Source organism: Ambystoma mexicanum, chromosome 5p (assembly GCF_040938575.1).
Source record: "Ambystoma mexicanum isolate Mex_15411 chromosome 5p, UKY_AmexF1_1, whole genome shotgun sequence".
In the NCBI taxonomy this organism is placed as follows: Eukaryota; Metazoa; Chordata; class Amphibia; order Caudata; family Ambystomatidae; genus Ambystoma; species Ambystoma mexicanum.
The window spans coordinates 908923917-908951459 of record NC_090930.1 but is presented as its reverse complement, the minus strand read 5'-3'; the positions used below and the strand labels follow the sequence as shown (position 1 = coordinate 908951459).

Genomic DNA, 27543 nt, shown 5'->3' with positions numbered 1-27543 from the left:
AATATGCATAAAATACCTCACAACTATCCGCTTCCAGTTCTTCACTAACTCCTCTTGGTCTGTAGCTGGGTAAACCTTAAAATATTCTCCTGTTGAATCATAATGAGTATGTCAACAGTGTTTTCATTATTTCTTAACTGCAACAGAGGCATGTATGGAAAAAACATAGTACAGGAAATCGTCTTTCCCATGTCTCCCACTTGACAGCTGATTTGACTGCAGATAGTAAGAATTGTGGTGCAACGGTATTGATTTCCTTCCCATTGCCAGCGAGGTGTCTATTGAGGTTCTGTCATTCTAATTAAATAGAATGTTTGAAATCAAACTGAAAAGTTATTACTTTCCACCCAACATTTTTTGGTGCAAGCGCTTTGAATGTGAAGCTCCTTCAAGCTCTAAATGTGACGCTCCACCACTATGTAATGTCTGGCAGCCATGTCCCTTAGTACTTTTTCATTTGTAGTGATTCCCTCTCTGTTCTTAACAGGCTTTGGCCCTCATTACGACCCTGGCGGAAAGTAACTGACATGACCGCCATAGCGTAAATAGCGTTTCCGCCACTGCACGATGGAGGAAAGTGCGGCTAATTCTGACCCATCGGGCACGAGCTTTACGCCATGGCGGAAGTGCAAAGTCCGCGATGGCGGAAATGACCCCAAAACGCCCCTTACCGCCGTCGTACGTCGCCCTAGGTGCAATTCCGCCACCCATCTTACCGGTCACCGTAATGAGCGGTCAGCGCAAAATACGGTCACCGTAAATATACGGAAACGGAAGTAAAAACATGGGGCCGGAACGGGAAACAGCACGCCGTACACCTATAAAACCAGAATCCCAACACAACCATTAAAATCCGACCCTGAGACACATCCCAACCCGTTAGCCACCCCAGTTAAAAAAATAAATATGGGAAAAGTTGCTAAAAAAGCGTGCGACCGCAAGCGGCAGGTCCACTTCTCCCACGAGGAACTCACCGTGCTCACAGAGACCCTCCAGGAGAACGCTGCCGTCGGCTTCTCCACGCAAATGACCAGGACGGCACTTGCGAACAAGAAGGCCATATGGGCGCTGGTGGCACAGCGGGTAAGTGCGGTGGGGACCGCACCCCGCAACCCACAGCAATGCAGAAAGCGATGGGACGACCTACGGATACGCGTCCGGAGCATACTCTCTGCCAACCGGAACATTGCCACAGCTACCGGGGGAGGATCGGAATCACCCATCAAGTTGACCCCCTGGGAAGAAATCTGTGCCTCCACCATCGGAATGGAGAGCATAGAGGGAGTCGGAGGGATGGAGAAAGGAGTGCAGACATCAGAAGAATCAGGTAGGTGGCCCAAATAAAACTATGGCAAATCCCCAATTACCAACCATGTGAAGTACCATGTGTCCCCATAGTGCAATAGAAACACATGTTCAGGAGAACGACCACATACAATGCCATGACAGCGCCCCTTAAAAGTCAGATCAAACAACTAAATATTCAAAAAACCAAAAAACACACCCTACATGTGCAGCATGCACACCCTAACTGCAGACTGCAAAATAACTGCATCCCCAATGCACACAAAAATGAGACCACCTCCAAGGCCCTGACCCAAATCACCCCCAGGTACCACCCCAATGCATGTGATACAATTGCCATTACAATCACCACAGACCCATGAATAACGCTCGCCCTCCTTTACTCCACCACAGGGTCCGATTCCAACGACGAGCTTCAGGACACCCCTACCAGCACACCTGCAAAGAGGGCCAAGACCAACGGCCAAAGACCCTCCACCTCAGCTGCACGGATCAAGGCACGGCAGCTGCACAAATCGAGTGGCAGCACACTGGAGGGGACATCAACAGGCACCCCAGCAGCCAGCATGTCCACAACAGCAGCACCACAGGTCCCCCCAATGGATGCCACAGAAGGCACTGCTTCTGGTGGCAGCAGCACCATAGGTGAAACTGCTTTCATGCCAGCATGCTCCGACACAGAAAACGGTGCTGTAGATGTAGGATCCATCCATGACCTGTCCCAATCCCCCTGTATGTTTCATCCCGTACACCATGAGGACACCACGCAGGGGCACCCACAAGACGACGACTGGCCAACCCCAACAAGGCCTGTTGCAAGGCAACATGAGGCGTCCAGCCCCTCTGTGACACCACCGCAAATGGGCATGGCCCAGCAGAGGCAACAGTCCCTCGAGCAGATGATAGTGCAACAGCAGCAAATGGCCACGCTCCTCAAGGAGCATGCTGATGAATGTGGGGGTTCTAAGGCAGCCATTGAAACATCTACTGAGACACTTAGGGCAGAAATGGAGCGAAGTACAGAGACACTAAGGGCACAAATGGAGAGAAGTACCGAGAGCCTGAGGGGTGAACTGCATGCGACGTCCAAAGACGTATGTGGTGAACTTGCCGCTGTGCGCCGTGTGCTCACTGAGCTCTCACAAACCCTTAGGGACATGCATGGACGTGAGCAGGCAGAGACATCATCCGTTGCAAGTTCCGTCCAGGGCAGCCCCCAAGGTAGATCTGGGAGGACCCGGCGCTCCACAGGCAGGGGTGCCCCTGATACCCGGAGAGGGGGCTTGCAATAGCGTCTGCCCACTGACAATGAGCGTCATTGGACACTGGTGTTCGGGGGGGAGGTAGGAGGGTGGAGGGGGTGTGTTGGGCTTCTTTGGGTGGCGGGTCGATTGGGTGTGTAATGTCTTCTCACATCTGCAATACAAATCTTCATATTCATCCTATGAGATGTGTGGACATTGATCTCTGTGTACGAGGCCTATCCTGGCGTACAGTCCATATTGTGCATGTCCCAGACACACACAGTGCCACAAGTCCCGTGTCCATGTAACAGCCACCAGGCGTGAGTGCTAGAAGCATGCATCTATGAGATTCTGCCGTAATTCACGGGCCTCCTGTGCCTCGCGGACCCCTTGAGGTGCTGCCACATCCCCACCCTCATCATGACCATCTTCAGGTGCTAGCAGTTCTGCGTCGGGGGCATGGCCACATTCCTACGTACGCACATGTTGTGTAGCATGACACATGCCATGACCATCTTTGCCACCCTCTCATGGCGGTACAGGAGTGCCCCGCCAGACCTGCTGAGGCAGCGGAAATGAGCCTTCAGTAGGCCGAATGTCTGTTCTATGACCACACGGGTACGTGAGTGGGCATGGTTGTAGTCCTCCTCATGCTGGTCCTGTGGGTTCCGGATTGGTGTAAGGAGCCATTTCTTCAGTGGATACCCGCAATCACCTGTATGTGGACAAGAAAGGATGTTTGTGGAATGTCATTGCTACGTACGCACCCCCCCCCTTCCTGCCAGGTCATTCACGCATCACCTACCCCACATACTCATGCATTAAATGAGACTCACCGAGTAGCCAGGATCGGCGCCCTGCGTGTCGCTCCATGTAGCGTGGTATTCTAGAGTTCCGCAAGACCATAGAATCATGTGTTGATCCCGGAAATCGGGCAGAACAATGTGTAAAGATCCTGTTGGAGTCACACACCATTTGCACATTGATAGAATGATATTGTTTCCGGTTGCGGTACTGGGCCTCCATGGCATGTGGGACAACCAATTCCACATGGGTGCAGTCGATGGAACCAATGCAACCCGGTATGCCGCCAAGTGCATGGAATCCCACTTTTGTGTTTGTTAGCTCCTGCTCCGAGCGTGGTAAAGTGATGTAGTCGTCTGAGTGCTTCAAGAGGGCATCAAGCACTTGGAATAGTGTCCGTGAGAATAGTGGCTGTGAAATGCCATGCAACTGTCCGACTGTGTGCTGGTAGGTGCCTGTGGCCAGGAAGTGGAGTACAGACACCACCTTCAGTAGGGGTGGGATGGCGGTTGGGCTATCTATCATGCTGACAAGGTCAGCGTGTGTCATGTCGACAATGGCGGTTATGGTGTCCCGGTCCAAACGGTAGAGGGTGTGGATCTGCTCAGCTGTGAGGTTGAACGGATTAGCTCGGAGGCGTGGGATTGCGGGCTGCCTGCGTGGTGGTAGTGGCTGTGCTGGTGGGGCTTGCTGGCCATGCCTTGCCCTCCTCCTCCTCCTCCTGCGTCTCCTCTGTGCGGCCGGTTGTTGCAGTCGTTGGCGTTCGTCTTCCTCTTGAAGTTGGAGTACTTGCAGTGCAATCAGGTCCCCCAGGCCCAACATCGCTAGTCCTGCCGGTAGCGTTCTGGAGTGGGTGTGGTTGTGGGAGGGGTTTGGGTATGCAATTTATGTGTTTTCAGGCTGTATAGCCTTCACCTGTGGTGATTCATTCCACCTGTGTCAGCTGCAATGCCTTTCGTGCGAGCACGTCCCGCACACGACGCTGCAATTCGACGCATGGCATCTTGCATTTGCAATCATGTTCTTAATCCCGATGGCTGTGGAATATTGGTTTATATGTTAATTCTGCTATGGTCCCATTGTTGCACATACTATATTTGCATTCGCGAGCAGACTTGTGAAGGGTCAGTGGAATGTAGTGCTCGATCAACGGTGGACCCTCATGCAGCACTGTACCGACGTCCTCCGACGGCGGGGAGTCCCATCAGTGATTGAGGCCAGTTACCATTTTCACACACAGCCGCACTGCATACATGTATTTGTGAATACAAGCGTTCACAGATGCCTTTTCAACGTGATGTTGCAAATGAGGAATTCGAAGGACAGCGCTTTCGGTTTTCAACTAGCGGCGTGGAGACGCCCACAGGTCTGACTGGAAATGTAACGTTCTATTGTTGAATGTCCTTGGGACAGGGCCCATGACGGGAATGCAATGATTGATATGGTCTGAATGGGATGCGCCATGGCGTAGTGGACGATAAGGCAGGACGTTCCCAAATACATGTGACTTCACTACACAAGGAATCCGGGCAGGAGCACAGTGGATTTTGAAGGCTGCATTACGCACAGACTCTATGGAAATTTCGAATGTTATGTGAGTGAATATTCAGGCGTTTTCATTACGGGATGAGGGAATGATGAATGGATGCATGGAAAGATGATTTAATTGGGAGTCTGCCATGTACATGGCTATTTGGAATCTGTCCCCTTCCCCTGGGCTATGTGATGCAAGGCTGCCATAGTGGGACCATCGTCTGTCTGCCCTTGTTGAACCCTCCCTGTCTCGACGCGCCTTCAATCACTTGTGTCTATGCACGTTGATGATCCCATCTGATGGATCCTGTTCTGACAGGCGCATGCACACAGACACTCGTTTGGAATAGTGTATTCACCTCGATTTGTGTCGTAATGATTCGCAAGTGATTTTTGGGTGCAATTGATCCTTATGAGTGGGCTAGCATGCATATGGTTGTAGGTTTGGTGTGTTGAATGAAGTGAGTAATGCATATGGAGTTCGGATGCCCATACTATCATTTTTTTCTTTTGGGTGACAGGTATCTCCTCCCCTTCTGCCGCTGCCATTTGTACGCCACTCCTGCAGATGGCTTCTACAGTCGACACCTGCAGCTTCGAGTTAATCAGTGGAGCACCATTACGATCTTATGGGACGATCGCCAATGGCCCACATGCCCTTACGCAGTACTAGTGGCTAGGTGCAGCATACCTAGCTTCCAGCTGGACTAGTGCCTACTTCATGGGACGGCCCTGCGGTCATAGGCGCTTCCATGTTGCCTTTTTGGACGTTGATGTAGCCCCTGTGTGCCATGAAGGTACAGGGCGTCACACATGGGGAAGCTGGTCATTTATTGCGGATGCAGCCCACAGTAATGCTGATCATTTGTGATTTTATGTTCTAATGGCTGTATGGGCTTGGTGATTTTGATGTGCATTAAATTTATATTCAGATATTTACCGTGTAGCGTTATTCTTTGCTAGTAATGTGGCATATTCCGATTTGTGGCGTGATGTATTGTGAGGTGTTCTGCATTGGGTTCCGGCTTCTGGGTACAGTTGTGTGGTACGTCCTTATGCTGATGGTTGGTTTGACTACTGGCATGTGTACAGGGCTGGTGCAGTCTCCCTCAGGTTACTGCTTTGGATGTTGATTTGCACTGGTGGCAAGCGATGGGGGACTGTTGTTGTTTTGTGTCATGGAATTTTCTGTTCGTTTTGGTGTACTTGCACCTTCAGATGCCTGTGCTGCATCAGTACGGCAATGGTGTGTTGCCAATTGTGGATGGCCACTCACAGGGCACTTGGGGCCCCTGCATGCATTTGTTCGTTGGCATGCATGGGTGACTTGTACATTTCGCTGGTTGCATGGTGTGACTGCATTGCGCCTACGAGGAGTTGTGCAATGTGGCCAGGGAGTGGAGTACAGGCACTCAGTAGGGCCATTACGGTTGGTTCGCGATGCCGTAGTTCTCGCCATGGCGGAATGGTACTTTCCGCCATGCTTGATGGCGTTAGGTGAATGTCCGCTGGGGTCAGCATTCGCGTACCGTTGCGCCATGGCGGATATTGCGGTTTTGCAGGGCGCGCGTGCGCGTACTTGGTGCAGTTAGCGTTGGCGTTCGCTACGGTGTCGCTAATGGCATCGTACTTTACGGTGACGGGTCATGATCGCAACGGGCGGTATTCGATGGCGGTATTACATTTCCGCCATCGTTTTTCGTATTCCGCCAGGGTCGTAATGAGGGCCTTTGTCTGAGCATGGAATCCATAGGTTTCCTGAAGCATGTATTCTTCTCATAAATCTGGAATCTGCATTAAATAAACATCTAGAAATTTGCAAACACTGCTCACTAGATACTCATCTTTTTTGCCAGCAAATCAAACAAAATATTCATGAATCCTACCCTCATATATGCTGGCACATCTTCCAGTTTTGATTGTTGCATGAAGTTTTGCATAACCAGATGGGAATAAGAGTATGACCAAAGGACTGAGGACTACAATATACTTTCATGTTGATTAATTTTTTCATTGTCCTAATACACCTCCATCCATCTTATTGACAGGCTACCTCCAATAACAATGTGTCATAGTACCATTCATGTCATGGCATTAAAAGTAACAAAACTAATACATTTCCTATTGAGTCTGTCCACTGCTGGGTTTCTAACAAGATTTAAAAGGGGTAGAGCAGTGACTCAGGTTATCACATGTACATTGTGAGCATTTTAAATCTGCGATTCTCACTCCTCTTACTGTATATTTACAATGTGTTGCTTATGTCAGCAGCTTGTCTGTGAGGTTATGTTAGTTTGGACAGCAGTGTGTCTTATAGCACAACAGCTTTAAAACCATTCGGTCACATTTTAATAAAAGATAGAGTAATGCTTTGCAGACTCTATACCAACATGTTATTTTTATGCAAATACCTTACTTGGAAGAAATCAAATCAAGCTGCTATTTTGTATGCAGCTGTTCAGATTTCAGATATCAGACTGTATATGCCTAGGTCTATTCTACACGTTTGTTATTCTACCCGTCACTTAGTCTGTCTGAGTTTCACTGTTAGCAACTCCAACTCCATATATCAGTTTAGTAAGTAAGCAGTCTATCAGAACTTGATTCCAATAAATTCCAAAGTGGCATGCATGTTATAGGGAATTCCATAATTGGTGTGCCCTAATCTGTCCTCTGAAAGTAATGTATTCATTTTGAACACAATATCCTTGGCAAATTATCAGTTCTTCATTGGAAAATTCAAAGCAATATTTTCAGAAAACCTTTCACCAAATTTCAGGGTTTGTTGAGAACAAAAGTAGGATAAATTATGAAATATTGCATAAACCTAACTTCGTACTCAGCCCATGTTAACAGGGGCAAATTAGTTTAAAATGTTTAAGGGATTTTTTTAAAAAGTTGAAATTTTTAGGGAATTAGCTCTTTTATTTTATTATTTTAAAGACTTTGACATTACCTTGGAACATATTTGCAATTTATAAGACAGGTGTCCTTGTTATTGAGCTAACATTTTACTTTTTTTAGAAAAACAGTACATCTATTTAAATATTTGAAAGTGATTTTATCGTTCTTAATAAATTATCGTTATTTTAAAATAATATTTAAAATGTGTACTTATTACAGTACATTTAAGGTAGTTCAGAATAATTGTAAAATGGTTTTATCGTTCACTTGATTAGACATCAGCAGAAAAGACATTTGTAGTTTTTGAAAATACTAGAACAAATTTGACAATTGTTTTACATGCATTTGTATGATTTATAACACATGGTAGTACCTTTTAAGTTCTTTGATGCACAATGTAAATGTAACAATTTCAAATGTATTCATAGTTTTTTTTTTTATTGAAGTTATTGAAATGTATTGTAAGATTGTTCTAAAGCTTGGAATTACTGAAAAGCAGTTTATATTTTTAAACATAGCAAAGTTAAAATTTAAGTAGGTTGGAGTAGTTTGTTACAATGTCACATACAATTGTAAAGTATATTATGATCTTTGCAAACATGTTAAACATTTGTAATCTTAGCAATGAGTACTTTTGGCATGTTCTAAACATCTAACAACATGTTTTGTTTTTTTAAATAATGCTATGTTAAACACTCATAAATCAACAATAACTTCTTAATATAAAGATTAGAGCTCTCAGAAAAATCAATGCTTTCAACCAACAATCCTGCCATCCAAACCAACTTTAAACCTGCTGACAATGTGTTCAGTGTGTATGTATTGTCCTTAAAAAATGAACTCAAAGCTAATATTTGCAAGCATTTTATTTGCCTATAAATCCTATAATTACAATGGTATAATCAAGGGGAAAAAACCTTCATGTTAAGTACTGTGCCCAGATGTATCACTAACAGTATAATCGTCATTGACTTACATTATGATTCTACATTATATATAATTTGTTGCTAATTCCATTATATGTTTAGCTAAGATGTTTTACTTTTTTAAATCAAATGTTTTCTTTTGCTAAATTCTTGAATAGTTTCATTCTTGCAGTGTTTATGCTTTGCTTGCTAATGTAAATACTAACTATTTAGAAGCCTTTTAGGAGACATATCATAGTTATATAATGTTTACCAGTTTTATGTTTTAAACAAAGCTTCTGGACAAGGAATGTTATAGGGACATTGAAAAGATCAAGACAATTGGAAGCACATACATGGGAGCTGTGGGACTTGTACCAACGACAGGAACCAAGGTAAAGCTACATATAGCATTGTGAATATCTCTGTGAGACAAGTTATGTTTTAAACATGTCATGCTCAAATCACCTATACAATTATGCTGTGCTATGTACATGGATACAATGGATAAAATGGGATATATATGTTGAAGATTTGTGTGTTTCCGTGTACACTGAAATTTTGCACAAAAAACGCAAAACAGTCTTGACAGCTGAGATCACATTATTTAGATATCATATCGTTGCATCAACAAAGTGTTCTTTAATTGTGTGTTATCATTTTTCTCCATGACTTGAAGTCCCTGACCTGATTTCGTGTCATTTTCATGGATTCTTTTGGCTGCAGCACGTTATATGTTGATGCGAATTAAGGGGTGCATACGCTTGCTCTTTAAATGTTTATATCACTGTTCTCTATTTTTCTTATTTGGTGTAATGATCCCTATGTGAGGACCACAAACAAAAATATGGCGGGGAGAGAGATGAAGGGGCTGCTTGCCCTTGAATCTCTGTTCCTGTAGATGTGATATTGTAAGTCCTAAATTCATGAGAGGGACTTGTGAATTGAGAATTGAAAGGATGGCTGGATTCTGGCACTATCTATTCCATTCATTTCACGATCAGGAATGTTACAGAAACGATCAAATGCAATAGATTACTGATTCTCTGTGGGTCAGGAGACACTGGATCAGTGATTGCATGTGTGTTCAAGTATCAGTGCATTTGCAATGAATGCAAATGGAGGTTTTACATTTCCACATCCTTTTGGGAGAATAGAAGCACTCGCGTAAAACTATGTGTGTTTCAATAAAAATTACCCCTGTTAACTGCGCAGGGAGTATTAATTCTATTAAAGACTAAGAGGCGAGTATTATGCTTCAACTTCATTTATTACTACTCTTCAGCAGTTTCAACAACTATAACCAAACAACAACATTTCAACATTTAAATGTCCCAAGTGACTTTCAAACTACATATCCCATAGTCTCTGTAGTCCTTCATACTCCAGCTCAGCTATGACCACTTCCTGTCCCTGAGCTCCTCCTCTCTTTTACACTCTCAATGTATTTTAACCATTACCTTTTCGTCTTGCCAACTGAGCGAAGACTTCTTCTGCACCAACTGGGCGCTAACTCTTCCACTGCGCTGACGCCTGTTCCTTAGCAGACACCTTGCTCAACTATTCTTCTATTCTTTCCCTACGAGAAACAAATAGCAATGTCAGGGTGGTGTCTGCGTTTGTTATCATATCATCATAACAATATATATACATACAGCATATATGAGCAACAAACATTGGGTGGGATCTAATACTCGCCTCCTAGTCTTTAATAGAATTAATACTCCCTGCGCAGTTAGCAGGGGTAATTTTTATTCTATTGCACGACTGGAGGCAAGCCTTATGCTTGTTTAAAGCTGTCCCAACACAGACACTGCTATACTCTCAGCAGGCTTAAAGTAGAATTCTCTAAAGGTACGGTCATTCGCCCAGTCTGCTGCTGCCATAATATCCTGTAAGGGTACCCCCGCTGCATATACTTTGGACGCCATTGCTCCTCTTACGGAATGTGCTCCATATTTCTGCAGATCAATCCCCGTTGCTTGCATTATTTCCCTGACCTATCTCGCGATGGTAGCCGTCTTTATAGCATGGGAGGGCTTCCTACGCGCTATTAGCAATTGCTTCGTACTTGCTGCTCTGTTCTCTGCTGTTCTAGCCTCATACTCCTTAATGCAACTAGCAACACACCATTTAGTGTTATTCCGAAAATACGGTTAGTGCATTGTGGAAGTGCCTGTCTTGGTTCTTTGTACTATTACAAAGGTCACTCCTTCCGGCCCGAATCTCGTCCTATTAACCTCTAGCGCTTTGATATCTGATACTCTTTTACATGATATGAGACATAGCAGCATTGCTAGTTTGCCTGACAGCTGCTTGAGAGATAGATATCTGTTTGCTGGCCAACTCTCTAATAATTGCAGCACCATTGACACGTCCCAAAGAACCTTGTATTTAGGCTCTGGCGGTGCTTTGAATCTAGCTCCTCTAATGAGCCTGCAAACCGCTGAGTGTTCACCTGCCGGGACTCCTTCAATTGGTAAATGTCCCGCAGAGATCGTTGATCTGTACACTCCTATGGTGTGGAATGCTTTCCCGTCATGCAAAATCTGTGCTAGGAAATTCAGAATCGCTACTACAGGTACTGAAAGGGATGAATATCTCGCCTTCTGCACCAACTAGTCCACTTGGCCCAAGCCGCGTTTTAGCTCCTTCTAGTCGATGGAGCCCAGGATTATTCAAAGAGACTTGCAGCTTGTCTCGAAATGCCTGGCAGTTCCCAACGCTTCCTGATATCCTGCACGCGACGAGCGGGGGTGTCTCCTTCACTCTCAGATGATGACACTGCCCAGCTGGGTCCGTGAGCAGTGGCTTTTCTTCGGGAGGACTCTCAGCGTCGGGAACCATACTTGTGACTTCCACAAGGGTGCTACTAACACTAGCTCTGCTTTCTCCCTCCGACATTTCGCTAGCACTTTGCTCAGCATCATGAACGGTGGAAATGCGTAATGGATCCCTGTTGTCCAGTCCTGGAGAAATGCGTCTGTACCGCTGGCAACTGGGTCTAACCTCCAGCTGAAGTAACTGGGCGTCTGCACGTTGAGATGTGACGCAAAAAGATCCAGATGGATCGGGCCCCACCTCAGCTCCAGCCTATGGAACACTGCCGGATCCTACTTCCAGTCGCTGGAGTCTGTGAGGTACTGGGAATTCCAATCTGCTACTACGTTCAGTTCTCCGGGCAGATATTCCGCTGTCACTGACGTCCCTGTCTGCAGGCAATAATGCAAAAATCCTTTGCTAGCGCTGCTACCATTCAGGATCTTGTTCCGCCTAGGTGGCTTATGTAACAAACTGCCGAGATGTTTTCCATCTTCAGCAGGACGCACGACTTCACTTTGTCTCTTGTGAAAGTCGTTATCGCGAAGGAGCCTGCCAAAAGCTCCAGGCAGTTTATGTGCAATTTCAGCTCCTCTTCGCTCCATTTCCCACCTGTTTGTAATTCTCCGCATCGAGCTCCCCAGCCTAAACGACTGGCGTCTGACTCTATGATCAGGTCTGGGCGATCCCCGAATATGGCACGACCATTCCAGGCATCCATATTCTGCAACCACCATTCCAGTTACACCACTGACTCCTGATCTAATGGTATGGCCTGATGATATCTCAGTCCTTGCTGCAGATGTTTTATCTTCAACCTTTGTGATGCTCGATAGTGTAAAGGACCTGGAAAAATGGCCTGTATGGACGCTGCTAGAAGGCCCACTATTCTTGCTAGGACTCTCAGAGAGATCACTCTCTTCCTCAGAAACATCCTGATCTCCCTTTTTATGTCTTGGATCTTCCTCGCCGGAAGCTCCAGTGTGGCTTTCCTTGTGTCTACCACGAAGCCGAGGAAATCTATTCTTTGAGCTGGCTTGGTATCCGATTTCTCTATGTTCACTAAGAAGCCTAGGGATTGTAACGGATCCAGGACCCACTTCGTCTGGTATTTCAACGTTTCTGGATCCTCTGCTAAAAGCAGGAGGTCGTCCAGGTATATTATCAATCTTATGCCTTTCTCTCGAATGGCTGCTGCTACGGGTTTCATCAATTTGGTGAAAGCCCAAGGAGCTGACGCAAGCCCGAATGGCATTGGGGGTCATTCCGAGGTTGGAGGTAAGGGATTACCGGCGCCTGTAAGGGCACCGATGGCGGTAATCCCTTACCTCCGTATTCTGAGTTCCCTTTGCGGGTCCCTCTTTACCTCCTGCTTTTAGCAGGAGTAAATTACGGGACCCGCAAAGTGACCTTGGAGTAAATTACGGCACCGTAATTTACGGTGCCGTAATTACCTCCTTCCCCATTCCCATTGAGCCCTATGGGGGCAGAAATGGGGATGGGGAAGGGCTATGGTGAATGGGGAATTACCGGTCCATCCAACCTTGGAATGGACCGGAAATTACTCCATTCATCATGCCGGTATTCCATGGAGTAAATAGCTCCATGGTTGCTAACCATGGAGCTATTTACTCCATGGTGTAGTCCTAACTCGGAATGAGGGCCATTGTCTTTGAATTGCCAGAGCTGTTTCTTCCAGTGAAAAGCTAAGAAGGTCCTGAACTGCCTCTGTACAGGGATTGTCAGGTAGGCGTCCTTCAAGTCTAGCCTGGTCTGCCAGTCTCCCCCTCTCAGGGAGTCTCTGAGTTGATGCATCCCTTCCATCTTGAAATTATGGTATACTATCCATCCGTTCAGCTCTTTCAAGTTTATAACTGGACGTACCTTCTCCTTCCTGTGAACGAGAAACGTGTTGCTTATAAAGCTCGGTGCGACTGGGCATCTCTCTATGGCTCCTTTCTTCGCTAGCAGCTCTAACTTGGAATTCAGGGATTTCTGCTCTGCTATCGCTAGGCGCGAGTGCTGGGGCATTCTCCTCTGCACTGGCGTCTGCACAAATTCTATCTGTAGACCTCTGACGGTTTGCAAAATCCAAGCATCGCTGGAAAGCGTGCGCCAGTTTTGCCAGAACATACTTGTTCTCCCTCCCACTGGAGGGTAGGTTATCACCCTTACCTGGTGTAAATCCTTGCCCCCGTCTGAAACCTCTACTTCTGCGCCCTCTGGTGTTACGACCTATGGCTGGGAAGAACGTTTCCTGCTGCCTGTTCTCCCAGTATTGGGCCCTCTGATTAGGGGGTCTCCTTCCTCCTTGCTGGCGACCGGTCGAGCGACCCCTGTAACGACCAGTCCCGGCAAAAACTTCTCCAATGAAGTGTATGTGCCCACAAAGCGGCCCATTTCCTTGCCGAAAGTCTCTCCGAACAGGAGGCCCGGAGCAGCTTCTCCCGCTTTGTAAGATGCTAGATCGCTAAGTTTAGCGTCTATATTCAGCAGTAGCCCTCTCCTTCTCTCCCATGCAATCACGCAATTAGCTGTTCCCAAAAGGCAAACGGCTCTTTGGGCCACACCTGCTAGAGCATCCGGGTCTACTTCTTCCCCCGTGTCTCTCGCTCTTTCAGCCAAGTCCATGATTTTTGCGAGAGGGCCAGCTAGATCCAGGACCTTCTCCTAGCAGCTCTTCCATGACCTGTCTATGCCTTTCCGGGGGTCCTTGCTAGTCTTGGAGACAAATTTCAGCATCTTCGGGTCAAGTTTGGGTGCTTCTGCCACCTTTCCTGGCAGGTCTGGGCGAGGGCATTCAGCTCTGAGGTGTTGTATAACCTCCTTGTCCAGCGCTTTTCGCAGCCTGGCTGTCATATATTGTGATCCCCTTGGAGACGGCTGCCAGTCGGAAGATCTCGGGTTGCGAATGCTGTCCGGATCAAACATATCATCTTGCTCCTCCTCCAGGTGCTTTTCCTTACGGGTTCTCTTTCCCCCGCTGGGCTTCACCCAATCTTCTTCTCCTGTCTCTTACGACTCCCTAGGGGAGGTATCCTCTTCTGGTGGCTCCTCTTCCAAGCCTAGGTCTTCACCTCCTTCATTGTCTTCCCCAGGAGTGGGGGTCGTGAGGTCCGGCACTGCCAGATGCTGCAAATATGTCTCTTTCAGCTTTGCGAAGGTGTCGGTGACCTCCGGGGCCTTGTCTTTAGCCCCTTCCATAGGGCCCTCGGGGTCTGCAGAGGCTTTTCTCTTGCGGGCCTGAATACTCCCCTTAGACCCTGATTCAGAGGGTTCAATGGGCAAGCTGTTTGTCCTCGTGGTGCTCTCTTTAGGCTGGTGGAGCATTGCCTCTAAAGTCTCCAGCCTTTCTTGAAGGGGTCTGACCCCTAAAGCCACTGCATCTACTAGGGAATTCCCCAGCACCTCCTTGAAGTTGGCGGCCAAGTCAAGCGACTGCTCCTCCTCGCTCCATTCAAATTCCGACATGGTCAGGGTGTGCTGTGTGCCTTAAATACCTGATATCAGTATTCCTTTCTGCCCACTTCCTAGTAGATGTCTGATATAGTCTTATTATTTTTATTTTATTTATTTTTTAGTGGCTGCACCAGACTTTAAATAACTTCTGCCTGTGGTAGCTTATGGTCTCCCTTTCCTTCTGCTGCTCTGTCACAGTCTGTTTGTTGGAAGGGAATGGCTCTCTGCTTTAGTAGTGCCCTTCTTATCCTCTTTGTGAGGCTGTTGATGCTTTATTGCTTTGTGGAGATTCTTATCGTCTCCGTTCTGCTCCGCGCTCTGTAATTATCAGAATGTACAGCGCTGCCTGAAACTCCTGTGTCCCCATCCGGTCGCAGATGAAATGCGACGCGGCTCGGATGCAGTGAATGCGGCTGTCTCCGCCCACACGAGGGTGGGAGCAGGAGCCTTCTATAATGCTCTGCTTGTGAGTGTAATGCTCGCTCTCTGGTGCTGACTCTGCCTCTGCAAGGGAGGGGCTTGACGCTCTCGCGCACCTTACTCTGCCCCCTCAAGGGTGGGGGCTTGCAAGGGATTTCCTGTGTCCTCGCTGGGAGCTCTTCTGCCTGATAATCCAGACAGAATACTCTACGCAACACGGCAGCAAATCCAACCGAACGCCTAGGTGTCTCCTCAGTCCGCACTAAATACAATGAACGTGCTAGGTGGCACGATGAGATTCCAAGTACGCACAAAGGCGTACACTGTACACTGTACACTGTACACGCCTGACCTGAAACACGTTATGTTCTATTCATACAGTATAATCTAGGCTCAAGCGCTGTAAAACTACGCGTACATTCTCTAAGCTTTCTATTAAGTTAATCCCTTTAATGATATACTATTTCTTTGATAATCATGGAGAGTAAGAAAACGTTACTTATCTGCTTGAAAAGCAGTAAAAGAAGAGGAGGATCTCAGGGACAGGAAGTGGTATTAGCTGAGCTGGAGTATGAAGGACTACAGAGACAATGGGATATGTAGTTCGAAAGTTGAAAAGTCACTTGGGACATTTAAATGTTGAAATGTTGTTGTTTGGTTATAGTTGTTGAAACTGCTGAAGAGTAGTAATAAATGAAGTTGAAGCATAATGCTTGTCTCCAGTCTTGCAATAGAATTGCAGCCGGGGGTCTGAAAACACATATTTCACCACATGCACTCCCCAGCACAATGTCTGCATGAGAACACATTTGAAATTCTCTTCATCCATTGTCCAAAACTCAGCTTGCATTTAGCTTGCAATATTGACATTTCTTTTCATTGAATGCATGTTTTTCTCAACTGTAATCCAAATGTAAAAACACCTGCCTGCTTGATGTAGCCACATGTATCGGTATGCCAATGTATAAGAAACAAATTCACTGTATTTTACTATTTTAACTGCATTAGTATATATAGTAGAAGGGATGCAAAACAATACATAATGCCATATTCACACAGATAGTCTGTAGGTACAGAAGCACTGTAATCTCACAAATATAGACAATAGGTTTCCGAGCAAAATTTGCATGATGCACACAAAGGAATGCAGGTGCAGATAAGCATCTGCATGCTTGCTCTGCTTGTTCACACGGTGTGCATTGTTGAAGCAATATGATTACACATAAATGTGTGACTGTGCTGGCGGAAACGAATGGCAACATCATTGCAATCAATTAAAACCTGCAAAGTGGTATACGCATTCAGAACATTATACAGTAAAAAAGTGGTTTAATTATATGAGAAAGACATAACTACACGTGCTTTTTTCATGCGTCTAGAACAAACACACAGCAGAAAGAGCTTTTTAATAGTATGAGAGGGGCATAACTGTAACTCTAAATTTCATGTTTTATTTTTTGTAATAGAAAGAAACAGATAATTGGGAAGCCTTCCCAATTATCCAAGTAAACCAGTAGGATGTAACTAGAAGTTAAAATTTTGTTTTTTGTTTTGTGCATTGTCTTTTTTAAATTTATTTTATTTATTTTGTTTGTTTTCTTTCATGTCTTTGTGCTGGTTTTGTTATGAAATATTAATATGCGTGAACAAATGTGTTTTAAAACTGAATCATTCAATGAAAAGGTTAAAAAAGGTATACCAAACCATTGTCCAATCCAGCCAACAAAGCACTATTTAAGGCAGCAGCCAAAACCTCCATCCTCAGCACCAAGAAAGAGACCTATGACATTAGAATTACCAACGCTAAATCAAGAAGAAAAGAGCTCTTCACTATCCTCAGGGAACTCGAGTCCCCCTCCACACCTTCAGAAACCTGTGTGAAAGGTGCAGACTGGTGTGAGAGAATTCAGAAAGCTCTAGCAGACAAGATCACCATGCTACAATATATAATTGAACTGAAAAAGACCAACCTAGCCAAAAAGGCAAACTCCCCACCATCATCCTCACCTAAAACCCCAACCTGCCCTCCATTCTCTTTCACTCCTGTCACTACGACAGAAGTAGAAAGTATCATCAAAGGCCTCAAGCCATCCAGGTGCCAAGGGGACTCCTGCCCAGCCTCCTTCATCCAGGAAGGCGCCAACGATTTTGCCTCCTTCATAACAGCCCTCATTAACGCCTCTTTCAAAACTAGCTCAGTCCCCAGCAGCCTTAAGGAGGCGTGGGTCATGCCCCTCCTAAAAAAAACTAATCTAGACCCCAACAACCCCACCAATTATAGGCCAATCACAACAGTCCCCTAAATCCTTAAAATGCTAGACATGGTGGCCTACCTGCAAATCCAAAAGCATTTGGAAGATAACAACCTTTTGGGCCTCAGACAATCGGGCTTCATGCCAAGGCATGGTACGGAGACAGCACTTCTGGACTTAAAAATCCAGATGGACAAGGCAAAGGACAAAGGCAAGCTCGCCATCCTCCTGATGCTCGACCTTTCGGCAGCTTTTGACCTCGTTGACCACCAGATCCTCACAGAATATCTGACGAGGTCAGTTGCATTCTTCAGTCAAGCGACCACTTGGGTGCAATCCTTCCTCATCAACCAAACCACCAGAGTCTTCTCATCTGGTGCTTCAGCCCAACCCTTCCACATACTCTGTAGCATCCCTCAAGGCTCCTGCATCTCGCCGACCTTACACAATATCTTCACTAAGCTATTGTTCGACCACCTAGATAATCTGGGAGTCACATACACAAACTATGCTGACGATACCCAGGTTCTCATCACCCTAACAGGCTGCTATAAAGAGGATTCCATACGGAGTAACAACCTCTACCTGGAGATCCAAGCTTGGATGGCAGAACATGGCCTATGCCTCAACGACGAGAACACTGAGCTCCTTCTCATCGGCTCCCAAACACGGCTAAACAAACTGGACACTCGTTACACCTCTATCAATATAGATGGTAACTTAATCACAGTAGCCAAAGAAATCAAAACCCTAGGGGTATACTTGGATTCCACACTCTCGCTCAAAAAAAAAAAAAAATGCCACAGCCTCCTCCACAGTTTACACAAATAAGCTCATTAATACCTGCAAAGTTTTCCTCTCACCATCCAGTTGCATTACCCTAGCCAGAGCGCTAGTACTCTAAAAAATGGATTATTGCAACGTGCTCTTCCTTGGCACATCAGAACGCAACCTGAATAAGTTGTGAGTGCTACAGAATAATGCCCTCAGAGCCGTCCTGAGTATTTCACGGCACTCTCACATTTCCAGCTCTAGACAAGACTTTCATTGTCTCCCGGTATGAGATAGAATATACCTTAGATCTCTAGTCATCGTCCACAAATGCCTCTCCAACAACACCCCAAGTACCTGGCAGACATGTTCAACAAACAAATCTCAGCCAGACTACCCAAAACCCCGTACTCTCACTCTATCCATTCCTAAATTCTCCCTAAAAAAAGCAGGAGGCTCCAGCTTCCCGGTACTAGCTGCCAAACAGTGGAACACTATTCCTGTGAATCTCAGAGCAGAACCCTCTTTTTGGATCTTCAGGGCAAAAACCAAGGCCTGGCTTGCCAACAATACCACTGTTGTCTGACTTACTAACTTTATGTCCCACTACAGCATTCTTGACCTTGCTCTCCCCTTGACCACTATGTATCCCGGTCATGTGCACTTATTCTTAACTTTTGTATGACTATGATATGTTGTAACATGCTCTAAGTCTCCGGCGCCCAGTTACCTCAGGGTTCGGGGCACGGTATAAAGAATAGCTAATGCAAATGAGTGAGAGAGTTTCATGTGTAGCCAGGCCAGAATGAAGCAGGATGATTCGTAAGAAAAGAGAACATTCATTACTATTTGTTTCCATATTGTCTAATTTCCCATCCTCCAACTTTGCATACTTCATAGGTGTAAATGTGGAGATAGAATTCATATTTACTGAAGGGGCTTCACTTCAACTACTGCTTGGCATTTTTAATGTTCCAGGTGCAATTGCAGTAATTTGGTCAATAGATTTCCCAGAAGCAAGGTCAAGGCTATTTGTTGTGAATCACCATGAGTCTTATTGCCTGCACAGAAGCTGCAGGCAATAATTGTAGCAGCCACAATTTGTTCTTGTTTATATACTGGTTTGGGAGTAGAACCCAGTATCATCATTCATTACGCACACAGAAGTTGCTCTAGGAAGATATGTAATACAATACACATTTTACATGTGCAAAAGTATCAAATTAACATATACAGCTGATAACAAGATGAGTTCCATGGTGTGAGAATGTGTTATCCTGTTCTCCAGACAGGCAGACAGAAGCTGGCCTTAGTGCTGACAAGTAAGCAGATGTAAATCCTGCTATTGGCTCCAAAACTGCCCAGGAGCAGCTGCAGCAGCAGCTGGTCAATTCACTGCATCTGCTACAGTGGTGTATAGGTCACAATGTCCATTAAGGAACAGGTTGAGTGTGACTTAAGGGGGAGAAGCCTCTGCCAGAGGAGGGACGAATGCCAGAAGCGGGATGAGATGTCGCCTACGCCAAGGGGGAGACTATCCGCTGGAATGGAGGAGGGGCAGATTAATATTATCAGGCGGTGAACTCCAGGAGCACCCTGGGAGCGGCTGAAACCAGCATACTGCAGGTGCGCAAGTTAGGTCTGTGAGAACTTGATGAACAGTGGCCCGGAGGTCTGGGAAGGAGGAAGCCATCCCTTCCGAGTGCAGTCTAAGCAGCTGCCGAAGCACGGGAAAAGGACAGTGCATCTGATCAGGATAAGGAATGGATAGTGGGACCCTGCCCTGACTAAGCTCTGGAACTGATGGAAAAATGCTATGCCAGTGGAGAATGCCAAAGTTGGGATAGATCAAGGTCTGTGACTGCCCCTGACCTCCCCACGGTGGGTGAACAAACTGAAGCCCTCCCAAACAACATAGTTGCAGAGGACATAGCTGGGTGAGGAACTCCAAATACAAAGGGTGACAAACGGACATTGCACAAATCAAATGGGCTGGTGGAGGCACCCGCTGCGCTCCATCCTGCCCCTCCATTAGCGGGTTTGGAGCAGGATAATTAATCACTAAAGAGAACTCAAAACTGCTTACTGGAGGGGAGGGAGGCCTGAGGCGGGAAGTGACTAGTGGCTAGGGGGTTGAAGAGAAGAGAAGAAGCAAATCAAGTCTACTTGATAATTGGGTAATACCCCCTCATTGAGCAATAAAAAGATCAAAGAGCGAACAGATTGATGGGAAACTGCAAGGGCAATGAGTAGCTACGAGCAACACACACTGTTAAGGTACACAGCTCCTCGCTGAGAGAGGGTGATAGAATCAGAACATCTGAACAGACTGTGAGACTCTATAAAGGTCAAGAGGTTAAAGAGTGAACCCTCCAGATGCCAGGACCCAAGAGGAAAAATACCCCAGCCAAGCTCAAATAATCCTGATTCACAGGGCGGATTGAAGAAGGCCTGATTGGGGACATGGAGACTTAGCAGGGGAAGGGAGATAAGGAACTTTAGACTCACAAAAGGACCCTGAACAAGGAATATCTTCAGGATTGTCTTAAGGGCATGGATGACAGAATGGTGAATACCTTCCAAGTGCAGTTCTAGAAAATGAAAGAAAACCTATGACGCTCCCAGAAGTAACGAAGGAGATCAATGACACAGGAAACAGAGTGGATGTTGTAGAACGAGGACTACCAGGGATTACAGAGGAAGGTGGACAGAATAGTGAGCTCCTTGAACAGATAGCCAGGGCCACACACAACCTTTAAGTACAAACAGAGGATTTGGAAAAACTGATCCCGTAGATCTAACATACGGGTGAAAGGTCTTAATGAAACAATTATGGGCACAGACCTGAAGAATACGATCGAGCAGTGCTTTGGGAGCCTTATAACAGAAATGCAGGGATTGATCGTGTGCAGAGGGTGGGCCACAAGAGACCGGGCTCATAGATGAAGCAGAGAGATGTGATGTTAGCCCTCTCATTGTTTGCAATGAAATAGGGCATACTTTGTGCAATGAGGGCACAACCAAATATAACTGTTAAGGTTGCCTAAATCCAACTCTTCCCAGATCTGGTGCTGCCTACATTACACAATAGGAGGTCAATGAGCCCTGTGACCAAAGAATTAATTGCCAAACATATCCCTTACAAATGGATATTCCTGTTTGGGCTCCACTTCACCTGCGACGGTAGACAACAATGGGCCATGACGTGTGAAGAGGGGTTATCTATATTGAATCTAGAAGAAGAAGGAAGTCGGCGGGGGCAACCAGCTGGATCCTCGCCTCCTAACGCAGTCATTCCTTGGAATGGTAGTGGCAGGTGGGGTAATAAAGATGGAAATCTGAGAGGCCCACCTAGTAAACCAGGGGGAGCCACGCTGGCAGAGGAGATTTGAGATCAGATCAGGTCTGGCCTCACTCGACAGATATTCAACTTCTGCCATAAATACAAGGTGAAGAACAGTGAAAAAGGATGACATTGGACTAGACCAGGGCAATGCAGCAGGATAATAGGCTGGCAAGGAGGTAGCGAAGGAGTGGCTGCATCATGGAATTAGATAGGGTGTGTACTTCACCCTCACTAGGGAATTTCCCTGGGTTGCACCAGGACCAGAGCCCCAGGAAGGTAACTGGGGGTTTTTGTAGGAACTCTGGCCCAGACCGGGTAAGAGGGGGGGGTGGGAATGGAAGGCAAGGAAGAGGGGAAGGGGGGAAGGGTAAGGGTAAGAGAAGGGTTCGTGGATATGGGAAACGGGGGGATACTGGGAGATGGGAGGAGGAAAAGAGAGTGGGGAGGGCCAACCCCGGCACACAAGGGACATGATATACCAATCTTTTAGAAATTATAGCACAATGAACAGAGAATACATGATAAACAATGCCTCTTACAATTTTAACACATAATGTCAGGGGCTTGAACCCCCCCTGTTAAATGCAAAAAAGTGGAAAGGCAGTTGAGACACTGTCAAGCAGAGATAATAATGTTACAAGAGACCCATATAGAAAAAGCAGCCAGATCGCTATATACGCTGATGGCTACTATGCTGGTGGAGGTGGAGAAAGTGAAGATAGGGTCAATATCAATTTTAGACCACTCTGCGCTGATGGTAGTAATGAAAGTGTGCAGACCACTTAGGGGGTTGTGGACCTGGATATTATATTATTTGACACAGTGATGGTGGAGCAGGTGGGAAAAAAAATAGATGATTACTTTCTAATCAATGAGAATAAGGAAGTCCCACAAAAGGCACTCGGGCAGGCATTCAAGGCGGTAATGAGGGGGGAGATAATAGTTCTCCAAGCGCAAAAGCAGAAACTAAGGGCAGCAATGGAAACAGAGCTAGAAGCCTAGCTGTGGGAAGTCAAACAAACCCTGGAAACCACCCCCCAGAAAGGAGGGTGTGTGGCGGTCGCGAGTGCTTGAGACCCATGTTCACCCCCCTAGGATGTTCCCGTTGTATAGTGAGGCTTGCCCATTTAGTACTCCAATTTGAGGTCTTGATCCCCCTCTCAGGTCTGAACTTTCTCCCACTGGGGTTTAGTAGAGGGCAGGCCTTTCATTACCTCAGGACCAGTGCGCCGGAAGGCACGCGAGTCCCCAAGGTCTACTTGACCAATGTCCCAAGGTTGGAAAGAGGGGCCTTTGAGGATGCTGAATCACTCAAATCAAACAAATGCTTATATTGGGTCAGGGGAATTAGGGGGAGTCTCTCGGCCTTTGGGGGGACCTCCTAAAATGTGATAGGGGTTCTTTGACAAACTCCTCCATGGACTATATCAAAGTCCAGTTGGCATCATGGGATCTAGCCGAGGGCATCCTAAGTATTGACTTCTGTCCCATCCCTCCTAAAAATCCTGGTACGCTCACAGCAATTTTTCAAATCCAGTTTTAGGCAGCAGTGCCCCTTCTCGCAGCCCCTTACCCGTTTGGCACACCCAATGGGCAAGGTGACTGAAGAAGGAGCCCCGCTGGCCCCACCAGGTGATGTAGCGCTGTTTTATGACTCTACCCCATTTCGAACCTGTTGGATTGACTACTGGAGGGCGACCCAGAGGAGACGTCAGCAACACTCCTAAAAATCCTCTTGTGGAAGGTAGCGGGTCTAACTCGAATGACTACTGACCCAGCTTGGTGCAACTTAATCAGAAAGCATGAGGTCATTTTGTTCCAGGAAACGTGTGCGTTAGAACAGTCACTTTCGATGGTTATATGATTACCACAATCTTGGCAACAAAAGGCCCTTAGGTAGACCAATGGGTGGGCTTCAGATCTGGCATGACGTCAGGCTTGCCTGGGAAGTGGCATCTGTCAAAACTGTCTCCCCTGATCTACAACTGTTAGTTGTGACTGTGGAGGGGGGGGGAGATTGTCTTGCTCTTTAATTTATATAACAGGATGAGTGTGAAGTATGGCCTGGAGACCCTATTGAAGCTACACAATCTGTACATCCTTGACACTCCTCTGATTTCAGAAAAGCCAGTTTATACTGGTAGCAGGGGATTTGGACTTTCAGGTGGAACCCCCAGGGAGAAAATAAAATCTTTGGGAAGACCAGGACCATGCATGGTCGATCCCACAAATATCATCTGCCCCCCAAAAAGAGTCCATAAAGCCACTGTCAAGTCAGTGGGCATAATTGCTAGTCTGAATCTTAGAACATGCAATGTCAGACTGCTAGGTGACCAACCAGCAGCCCTGACATTTAGTGGTCCAAAGGGAGCCTTGTGTATTGACTATATATTTATTTCGGCCAGCCATTGGCCCGCAACCGGAACCTGTCTATTATTGATAGGATGGAGGGCGACCACACACCCCTGTCCTTTTCCTGTTGTATCAGGATTGGTGGAACTAGGGGGGCAAGGAGGGCAGCAGTAAGCCAACATTTAATGGTTGAGGGGCACAACAGAAAATCAATAAAGTGGCCAGGTTGGATCGAGAGAGGCTTAAAGTTTGAGTCTTATGCAGTGATAGTGGATAACTTGGCCAAAATGTGTAATCCCAGTGCCCCAGCATCCATCATAATCACAGAGTTCGAGACCCTGGGCAAAAACTTGGTACCCTTCATGCCCACAATAAAAACAAAGACCAAATGTAGGGCTGGGAAAAAAAACGTGTACAATTCTGAATGTTACAGATTGAAAAAAGACTTAGTGCTGTATGCCAGATCAACGAATCCTGTGGATAAAGGGGCCCTGCAACAAATGAGGGCAAACCATAAAGCCCTCCTGTACGCATCAAAGAAAGCACATGCCAAAAGCTTCCTGGGCTGCCCTCTGTGAGGCGATGGTAGAAGGGGATATCGTGTGGTTTTGGAAGCTGGTAAGTTTGGTGATGAACAGTCCCTGCAATGCTGCATTTTGGGCATGGCCTGGAGGAAGCATTTCTCAAATCTATATTCAGGTTTGAGGAGGCAGGCTGTCCAGCACTGCGTGGAGGTCCCAGCCAGAGATCCCCGAGAGGCGGTTTTGGTTATAACACGCAAGGAGGTGGAAGAGGCTCTGGGTACCCAAAAAAAGGGAAAGCAGCAGGCTTTAATCTCATTCCGCTAGATTTCTATCACGATGAAATGGCTATTTGGGTGCCAATTCCATGCAGAGTATTAAATGCTGCCATCGGTGCTAAAGAACAACCGCAAACTAATTGCGCCAGAACAACTTTCAGCAAAGTGTTGTTGGGAAAACTACAAAAATGGGTAGATAACACAGGGCCTATTAGAAATGCCCAAGCTGGGGCCTTAAAATGGCGTTCAACTCTGTGCCAAAAGCAGTATTGTGGCAATCCTTGAAAAAACGTAAATTTCCAAAATAGCTGCTTGATGCTATCCAATTATTACATATCCATGATCAGGCCAGTGTGCGACATGGCCTGGGAGGGGACTTGACTAAGTGGTTTAATGTGTTGAAAGGGGTCTGTCAGGGATGCGTCCTGGCACCACTCATTTTCTTGCAATACATCCAGGAAATTGTGGACGCATTGGAGGCAGGTTCCTTGGATGCTCCTAAAATTGGGTCAATGAAATGGCCCAGGTTATTTTATGCTAATGATTCAGCTGTTCTCGCTAGTAGCCGAGTTGGGCTGAAAGTGGTCCTCTACATCTTTTCGGCAAAATGTAAGGAGCTTGGCCTTGAGCTCAATAGCTCTAAAACTAAAGTTATGGTCTTCAGACCCCCCTTTTCTTAGTCATGCCTGGTGCAGAGAGAAGTCGATGGCCTTACATTGGACCAAGATGGGCATTTTAACTACCTGGGGATTAGGTTCAATGAGGCAGTGGGGTGGGTGGCCCAATTGGTCACATCCAAGGTCAACCTAAGTAAATATAGCGTGGCAATCCAGTCTTTTTTCTCGAGCCAAAGCAGTGGGGCAACTACACCAGCTCTGGCACTATTTGACAAACAAGCATTGCCTGCATCACTTTACGCTGCCAAGATCTCGGGTTTTGTCAATACAAAATCGTTATCCCCAGTCGAGAATATTTTTTTTAAGAAATGATTGCTCTTGCCTAAAAATGCTCCAACTGTGTTGATCCACCTAGAACTCCAAATACTGTCCGTGGCGGATCTGATTGCCCTTAGGCAGTACCAGTTGTTGATGAGAGGCTGATTAGCCACTGAGGGTTTGCTGGAGGGTGAGTGGTGGTTCTGTGAAGTGTATTGCGGTTGTGTATTAGCTCCCCATTATCCAAAGGAACTAGCCTATTCGGCTCACCGCAATACACTTCGTAGAAACACCGCTCGCCCTCCAGAAAACGCTCAGTGGCTAATTAGCCTCTCATCAACAACTGGTACTGCTCCAAGCGACAGGCACAAGACATCCTTAAGAAGGTTCACCCACCATTCACCCTCTGACTTGACAAAGACTTCGGTTGAAACACGTGTTGGCTCTCTCACATGCACCAAGCACAATTGTGCCAGGGCACTCGATCTCTACTATAAACAATCAATTGCTAATAAACCCTGTACGTGAACAAGAATCAAGTGTTGCAGACTTCTTTCAAGCAGCAATCGCAAACAGGGTTTCCACCTTTTTCCAGCGCCATTGCTAAACAAGATTTGCTCACTCACCAATACATAACATCATTGGGAACTTCGGAGTTTAGTTTCCCAAGCATGTATTAGGCTGCAGAACATAATCATCCGACCTAACTAATTGCAGGGGACCACTATTCCTGCAAACTCCAGACTTCCCTACTTCGATAGTGAATTCCTTTATGAAGTTCTATGGGGCTCTATACCCATCTGGAAAACCAGAACAACTGGCAGTCAAAAAGAATTTTAGGGATCTATTGATACAGAAAATTGCACTCCTTGAGAGAGACCAATTATAAGAGGATATTACGAAGGAGGAACTAGAGGCAGCAATCAAAAGCCTATCAAAAAACAAAGTGCCGGGACCGGATGGCTTCCCATTTCAAAGGCAACTGAGCCCAAAGCTCACATGCCTTTTTAACTCTATAGGGTATAAAGGGAGAGTAACCCACTCTATGGCGGAGGCAAAAGGGGTTGTATTTGGCAAACTTAACAAAGATCCAACAGTCTGTGGCTCGTATCGGCCCATCGCTCTGCTGAACCTGGATGTCAAGATCTATACAGGAGTATTAGCGGCCAGACTAACACCCCTTCTTCTGGATCTCATTGGTGCAGATCAGTGAGGCTACATAAAAGGGCGACAATTGTGGGACAACACCAGGAAACTAGCTCATTTAACAGAAGAAACTGCCGTTTGTCAGGTCCCTGAGGCACTGATTTCACTTGATGCTGAAAAGGCATTTGACCATGTCGAGTGACCTTTTTTATTCAAGGCCATGTGGGTCCCATATTTATTTGCATGGTTAAGGAAAATTATGTGAGCCCTCGAGGCGGTTGTCTATTAACTCCATATTATCAGATAGAGCCCAGATTACAAGAGGGACATGACAGGGGTGCCTCCTGTCTCCGCTTCTTTACGCAATATATTTAGAACCTCTATTATCTACAATTAGACAGAATCAGAATATACGGGGCATAAGATTCGGGTGAAGAACACAAAATAGGGGCAGGACTTCCAAACGTTTCTAAATACTATGAGGCAGCCCAACTATGGATGATACGAGAATGGCTTTCGAAATGATTTAACTAAACCACTGGCCAGGA

At 46.2% G+C, this 27543-nt stretch overlaps 1 protein-coding gene across 2 annotated transcripts in view; it reads left to right on the top strand.

Moving 5' to 3' along the window:
* ADCY1 (adenylate cyclase 1) overlaps nucleotides 1–27543 on the top strand; it is a 2048432-nt gene that overhangs the window by 1910572 nt on the left and 110317 nt on the right. For both annotated transcript variants that reach the window (XM_069613341.1, XM_069613342.1), the window contains one exon: nucleotides 8992–9090. In XM_069613341.1, coding sequence (XP_069469442.1) covers nucleotides 8992–9090 — 99 coding nt within the window. The remainder of the gene's footprint in view (nucleotides 1–8991; nucleotides 9091–27543) is intronic.